The sequence below is a fragment of the Antrostomus carolinensis genome, unplaced genomic scaffold (assembly GCF_000700745.2).
Source record: "Antrostomus carolinensis isolate BGI_N321 unplaced genomic scaffold, ASM70074v2 scaffold40790, whole genome shotgun sequence".
NCBI lineage: Eukaryota > Metazoa > Chordata > Aves > Caprimulgiformes > Caprimulgidae > Antrostomus > Antrostomus carolinensis.
Window position 1 is genome coordinate 2,721 of NW_010288442.1, and position 7,287 is coordinate 10,007.

General features: G+C 57.4%; 1 protein-coding gene across 1 annotated transcript in view; it reads right to left on the bottom strand.

Moving 5' to 3' along the window:
• UBTF (upstream binding transcription factor) overlaps nucleotides 1–5,433 on the bottom strand; it is a gene marked incomplete at both ends in the record, with an annotated part of 8,027 nt that extends 2,594 nt beyond the window's left edge. The window contains 9 exons of the mRNA XM_010166786.1: nucleotides 446–487; nucleotides 830–971; nucleotides 1,425–1,558; nucleotides 1,867–1,977; nucleotides 2,477–2,597; nucleotides 3,222–3,286; nucleotides 4,066–4,221; nucleotides 4,898–4,981; nucleotides 5,258–5,433. Coding sequence (XP_010165088.1) covers nucleotides 446–487; nucleotides 830–971; nucleotides 1,425–1,558; nucleotides 1,867–1,977; nucleotides 2,477–2,597; nucleotides 3,222–3,286; nucleotides 4,066–4,221; nucleotides 4,898–4,981; nucleotides 5,258–5,433 — 1,031 coding nt within the window. The remainder of the gene's footprint in view (nucleotides 1–445; nucleotides 488–829; nucleotides 972–1,424; nucleotides 1,559–1,866; nucleotides 1,978–2,476; nucleotides 2,598–3,221; nucleotides 3,287–4,065; nucleotides 4,222–4,897; nucleotides 4,982–5,257) is intronic.
• Between the last annotated feature and the right edge of the window lie 1,854 nt (nucleotides 5,434–7,287).

The following is a 7,287-nucleotide window of genomic DNA, read 5'->3' on the forward strand; positions in this document are numbered from 1 at the left end:
TCACGTCCGGCCGGGGGCCGAGCGCGGCGCTGGGACGGCCCCGGTGCGGCTCCTCTCGCCTACGCCCCGGCCGAGGGGAGGAAGGAAGCGAGAGACTCGCTGCCACCCGCACAGCCACAGCCACCGACAGCAACCCCTCCTCCAGCACCAGCCCTCTGCTCACCCCAGGTTCCTCGCCTGGCTGGGGCAGGGTCTGTCCCCACCTCCCACTGCCCAACTGGAAGACAGTGGGTCAGGCATTAAAGCAGCTGGGGAAGGGTCAAGACTAAGGGCCAACAGGTCTGCACAGCACCCATGGCTGGGTCCAGCCATGTTTTGGGGGGAGCAGAAGCAGGGGAACATCAGTGCAGCCTGTGTTTAACCTATCTCAGCCCCTGGCCAGGGCTCCCTCCCCGCATTCGGGGTCTCTGGTACCCGATGGTTGAGGCAGCCTCACATCACTCACCTCCAGGAAGCGGAGGAGCTCAATCTCGTAGTCTTTCTTTTTCTGGAAGGAGATGGAGACGTGTGGTTACACAGAGATCCCCTGCCCCATCCCTGCCTCGTGCAGTCCCCAACCCAGCCTCAGCCTCTTTGGTAACAGCATCCTCCACCCAGACCATCTGCTTGTCCCACACACATGGACTAGAGAGAGGAGAGGACCAAGGGAAGTGACCAAGGACCTCAAGGGGAATTGGTGGTCCAGACAACATGAACAGGCACTGAGGAAGCGTGAGGAGCTCATTTCTAGCAAGATTTGCAGCCCAAGCTCTCCCATCCTACTCCTCCCTGCCCATAGCACTGATGTCCACCTGCCTGTCCACCCATCTGTCCATCCTCAGCCCCTCACCTGGTCACACTTTTTGTGGTACGCGTCTTTTTCCTTCTGGGAGAGCAGCTTCCACTGCTGGCTGCACAGCACCATCCGCTCCGTGCTGGGCACATCTTTCATGTTGGCCATCAGCTCTGCACAGTACAGGGAGTAGCTATTCCTGCAACCGATGGAGCAACCCAGCATTAGGGACAACCTGTCCCCCTCATGTCCCCTCTGCAGGGTGCTAAGAGCCCCCCAAAGCCCCCCAGCTACCATCTGGGTCACAGCAGGCAGTGAAATGCTGTGCCAGAGGTGTTTGCATTTTAAGGAAGCTAAGGGTTGGATTATCCCCTATCCTGAAGCGCGCAGCATCACCATAAACCTCGCTCAGATTCTCTGTAAATGTATATTTAATGTATATTTAATGCATATTTAATGTATATTTAAGGACTGGCTTAATGGGGTCATCGACAGCCTGTGCCCACGGTCCCCAAAACGACTGGGGCTCTCAAAGCCAGTCAGAGCCCCAGTTTCCTCGTTAGAACCAGCGTGTGCCTGAGCTGGCCAAGAGCCTGAAGCGACAGTTCAGAGAGGGACACATCCCTGACACCCAGAGAGGGACAGGACTCACGGAGGTGGCTTTGTGGGTCGTCCATCAAACTTGTCCTTGAGCTGGCGCTCAGCCTTGGTGAGGGTGGAGCGGGTGATGCCCTCCTCGCTGATGTTCAGCTCGGGGTGCTTCTGGATGTAGTCACGCATGATCTCCTGCAAAGGATGGAGAGCAGTCAGGAGAAGGGCTCTGATCCCCGCCTGGCTGGGGGCCGGAGGAGGAGGAAAGAGAAGCCAACCATCGCCCTAATCATCTCCCCAGGGATATTTCTCCCTTCCCCAAACGTCGCTGGAGGAGGCAGAGTGGCTCAGACTCACTAGGGACCTGCAGGGACCTGGCTGAACCCCCACGCTGGCTATCAGGTGAGGCTGGCTACCTGCCGGTGGCTGCAGCCGGGAGGCAGAGTGGTTCAGAGTGAACGTAGGGACGAGTGTGGAGGGGAACGGGTGAGGCTGCTCCCTACCTCGTACTCCTTCCGCTGTTCCAGGGCCTTATGAATCCATTTCAGCCTCTTTTTATCCGAGAGTTGAGACCACTGCTTGCCCAGCGACTCTTTCACCTCCTTCGTGGTGGCCTGAAAACCCAAAGCCAGAGGTGAGGGCAGAGGGGTAAAATTCAAAAAAAAGAATAGAGGGGGGGAAAAAAAAAGGGGGCAAAAATAGCGAGATTCGCTGTCCTGTCCCAGCGGCACCCGGCTCGGGGCCGTGGGGTGGCTGCGAGCCGAGCTCGTGGCCGGGGAAGGGGGGGTGTGCAAGTGGGGGGCAAAGTGTGCAAGTGTGGGGCATGGCCAGAGGTGGGTGGATGTGCTGGAAACCTTTCCTGCCCTGAACTCAGGCTGTGGTCACCTCTTCAACTGAAGGCAAAAAGTGGGGTTTGTATCCCCAAGTCTCTTCCAGATGTGCAGAGCCCCTTCTTACCTCCATCCAGATTGCTGGGAGCTTCTAGCGGTGTCTTCCATCCCGTCCCCTCCCCCTAAAATGCTTCTCTCGTTTTCCCCTCCTCTCCCCCCAGCCGCGGGGGTACAGCACCCCTCAACACTCACACTCACACTCACTCCCACCCACCGTACTCACATCTGGACGCACTTTCAAGTAGATCTTCTTCTCATGGTTGTACCACAGCTGCTGAGGGGTCTTGGGTTTTTCAGGGATGTCGGATTTCTTGGCGTTCTGGATGAGATCCGGGTGATCTTCCCTTTACCCAGCAGGGAAGGGAGAGCGTTACGGAGGATGCAGGTGGGAGGAGAACACCCCCTAAGCCCCCCCAGCTAAGGGGTAACCTTCACTGCAGGGCTGAGCCTCCACAGGCTGAGATACCAGGGGGGGTCCCCGAAAAGAGCAGGAGGGTTTTAGGGGAGATTTGAGTCTGTCCCTCCTGGGGGAGCATCAGCTATAAGCATCCCCTATAACATCCCAGGCTGGGCTGCATCCCTGGAGCAGCAGCAGGTCACTGGGAATGCCAGGATCCACCTGGGAGACAGTGACCACGTTCAAAGGGATGGTCTGGGGGCAACAGGGTGGTCTGGGGGGAACGGGGTGGTCACTTCAGCTTTGAACAGTGCCAGGGCAGGGCTCCTGTCCTCGCCTTGCAGATCCTAACCCCCAGCACATGGCTGGCCCTCCGTTCTCTTCCCTCGATGAGTTTCCCAGCTGGAGAGCTGCTCTCAGACACCTTTTCTTTGCTCTTTTTTTTTTCCCCAACATCCCACCTTCAGCCTGCAGTGCCCATCAGGGCTTCCTCCATGAGCTACATGCAGGAGGGGAGACTGGGTCTGCCTGGGAGGGGTCTGGGGAAAGGTGGGGGGGGCTGCCTGCTCACCTGAACCTCGCCAGGTTCCTCTCAAACTCCTGCTTCTCTCGCTGGAAGTCCTGGATGTATTTCATCTTTGGGACACAAAGCCACCAGGGAGGTGGAGAGGGATGTCAGTACCAGGGAATGGGCAGGTGGATACGTCCCTGTTGAGTGGGCACCCCCCCACCCCCCCAAAGGGACTCAAGGGCTCCCCAGCTCATCAGAGTGGTCCTGCAGCTCCCAGCTGAAGGTTTCCAGCCTGCCCAGGGATTCAGGGGCAGGATCTATCCCCTCTCCCTGCACCCGAGCAGCCCTGGACAAGAGGGCACAGTAGGGCTTTGTGCCCTGGACCTTTCCAGGCAGCAGCAAATCCATCCAGACTGAGAGTCGGGGCACCCAAAACACTTGCCCAGGCTCTGGCCAAGCCCAAGGCCATCTCCAGAGCTGGAGGTGAGATGGGCAGCTCTCCTCCCAGCATCTCCCAGGGCTCGGAGCAGAGCTTGCTCCTCCATCCCTCACTCGGACAGGGCACCCCCAGCGAGGGGGGTGATTTAATCCCAGCATTAAACACAGATCCACCCAACAGCAAAGTCACCATCCAGGTCCGTCTGGAAGAGATGGACCAACGGACAGACCCAGCCAGCCTCCACCCCACAGGTCCTGGGAACCAGGACAGGAAAAGGAAAGGGAGTCTTACTGGTCTGACAGGACTAAACAAGCACCTGGGTTTCTCCCATTGAGAGCTGGATTAAACCCTCACCAGGTAGAGAGGCTGGGCTCTGCTGGTTTTACTGGGAGCACTGGGCAGGCAGAGCCTAGCATGCAGAGGCACACAAGTGGGAAAGGGTTTGCTGATTCCCACCCCCTGTACCTTTTTCTTCTCGGGAAGCTCCTTGTATTTCTTGGACAGGATCTTGGTGAGATCCAGGTTGCTCATTTCGGGGTGAAGCTTGGCATATTTGGCTCGCTTCTCCATGAAGAAGCGGAAATAAGGAGTCAGGGGCTTCTTGGGGAAGTCGGGGTGTTTCTGGGGAGACAGCAGAGTGGCACATACTGAGTACAGAGCCAGCAGCATTGTGGAGGTCACAGCCAAACCCCACCAGCTCCCCTGGTACTGGGGGAGACCTGTCTCCATCCAGCCCCACTGGTGATCCAGCTCCCTGACATGGGAACACCCCGGCTTTGCAGGCAAGGTTTGGGGACAACGCTAGGAAGAAGGGCTCCCTTCCCCAGGAACTACAATATCCCAGGGCTGGTATCTCGGGAGCAACCTCCAGCCATCCAGAGCCATTGGCACAGAGCGGTTGTGCTGCCAGAGGGGAAACTGAGGCAGGAGAAGGGGACAGGACCCACCTCCTGGGGACGGCTGGTGGCACAGCATCAGCCGAAAGCAGCACCCCACCTGACCCAGCAAGCCAGGAATAGGATGGTGGCTTCCCCCACCCCCCCCAGTGCTAAACTTGGATGCAGGCTGCCAGTAATACAGCCGGACATATTAAATGTACCCTGGACTTGGCCAGAGCCCAGAGCCCGTGGCCTCCAGAGCCTTGGGCAGCCGGCCGCGGGGATTACGGGCAGTGAGGTGCCTGCAGGGGCTCTGGCAGCAGAGGTCTGGGGTGCCACATGGCTGACAGCCCCCATCTTGGGGAAGGAGGAAGGATTAATTAACTTTTTAGGGATTAATTCAAATTCCTGCCCGATACCTTGAGCTTTTTGCCCTTGTAAGGATTCTTCACGTGCTCTTCAGCATCCATAATGAGCTCTGTGAGGGTCCGAAACTTCCTCACCTGTGGAGTAATGAAGGGTCACAAAGGTGAACAGGCTGCGGGTGAGGCAGGGTAAATCCCCACTCAGCACCTGGGTGTAAACCCCCAGGGTTTTGTAACCCTGCAACCCGTGCAAACGACCCATCCCAGCGCCTCTGAGGGGTTCACAATGCTGATGGTGTCAGCACTAAGGGCTGAGGACTCAGGGTGCTGAACTTGAGTGATTCAAACAGCCCTAGGAAGTCACCAGGACCCCCTCACAGAGACCCCCCCGAGCCCCGTGCAGCTGTGGGTTACCTCGTTAGAGATCTCCATCCACTTCATCTTGCACATCTCCCCCGAGAAATCCTTAAAAGCCACTTTCTCCCAATCCAGGTGGGACTCGGTAGTTTTGAACTTGCTCCCGTCGTTGGAGGGCAGGTTATTCTTCATGCACTCCAGCAGAGTCAGCATGTCCTCCTGAGACCAACGGTCTGAGCAGCAAAGAAACAGCAGTTGATGAGTCCTTCCCGACAGGACACGGAGACTACAGCTCCCAGCGTGCAGCTCCGGACCGCACGGCGGGACACGTAATCTCCACATGCTGCCTCTCGAGATTAAAGATCAAAGGGACGTGGCTGTTTCCATCACCCTCCAGCAACTTTCTATGGGTCAAAACAATCCGGGCAAAGCTAGAAAATCCACTGGCTGCAAACCAGAGAGACTCGCTCATCCCAGTACACCATCAGATAAGGTGATGGTTCTGCTGCACGGGAGCAGAGGGTTATTTCCTACACGCGGGAGTAAAGCCCTGCAGAGCAAAACGGGACCAACGCACCCTCCAGCCAAGGAGTAAACAGGGAAATCCTCTTTCTAAGAGGAAAAGATGTGTCCAGAGCAAAGGGAAACCCCCCAGAGCTGCTCTTCCTTCAACTCAAGAGAGCCTCGCCATCACCTGGGACCCAGCTCCATGTTGACCTCTGCCAAGGTCAAAGCTCAGAGATCACAAAGCAGAGGGGGACACAGAGCCCAGCACAGTCCTTCGTCTCACAGTGGGGTCCTTGATGGCACTGGGGTGATGGTTATGTCACCTCAACATCCCTTGAGCTGCCAGGAGGAGCATCCCCAGCTCCCATATAGACAAGCTGCTGGTTTAGTGGGATGGGCACATGGAAAAAACAGGGAGTCAGGAGCAACTAGGAGGCCAGGATAGGCAGCAGCCCCGTGCTGGGACAGGCAGCAGGCAGGATATCCCAGCACCGAATGCCCCATCTTTGGGGCTGCTTCCTCACCGGGGGAATTCATCTGCCAGGCTCTCTGCTCCGAGCTTCCACACCAGCTGGGGAGAGGAGCCCTGGGTGCACTGCAAAAATGGGTGGCCCTGGGGAAAAGCAGCGAGCCCTGGGAGTGGAAAGAGAAGTCCCTGGGGATGGGCTAGAGGAGGAGCAGAGCCCAGAGCTGCACACCCGTTTGCTTCAGCCCAGGATGGGCACCCGAGCCCAAGGGCTCCCTGGGAGTGGGACCAGCTCCCCACAGCATCCCCTGCCCCATGTCACTGCTGGGCAAAGACAGAGCTGCCCAGAGCATCCCGGTGAGATGGGGACAGCGCAGCACATCATGGATTTGAGGGGAGCATCTCTCTCCCTCCATCCCCAGGAATGAAAAACAAGCCCCTAGAAATACCCGGCTGTGGTTCTCCCTCCGTTCAAACTCCACAAGCAGGAAAACATCATCTTCACCTCCTGCCTCTGCAGAGGTCCAGTGGAGGACAAACCCCTCTGAACCCCAAATCTGAGCGAGGGATGTTAAAGGGTATGTGGGACCTGCAGCTGGGGGCAGGGAGAGGGCACAGCCAGGACCTGTCCCCCCACCCTATTTCACCTCCTGGACCTGTCAGGCTCAGGGGCTGAGGCAGGAACAATTTGGAATCCAGCTGGTCTCCGTAGTTACCTCATCAGGGATTAATCTGTTAGGGATTAATTGCCAGGGAAAGATGGAAAGAGCCCCCCCATAAAGCAGGGAGCTCAGCAGCTCGGGATGTGTCTCCACTCTCCTGGCTCCAGAGCCCCAAAACATCACAAAGCTGGAGAAGAGACAGGAAACCCCTGTCTGCTGCTGTGCTTTGGGGGATATCAGAGCTGGGGAGGGAGGCACCCCAAACCCAAAACTGTGTCTTCCTATTTTTCCCATCCACTTTCCAGACCCGCCTCCCCCCAGGCAAGGATCGACGAGGTAGAGTTGGACCTTGAAGTTGGTGCCAATTTTACTTGTAGAAATCAGGAGAAATATCCAAAAGCAGCACAGCCATGAAAATAAAGTGGGGAGGGAGAAGAGGATGAACCCCCCCC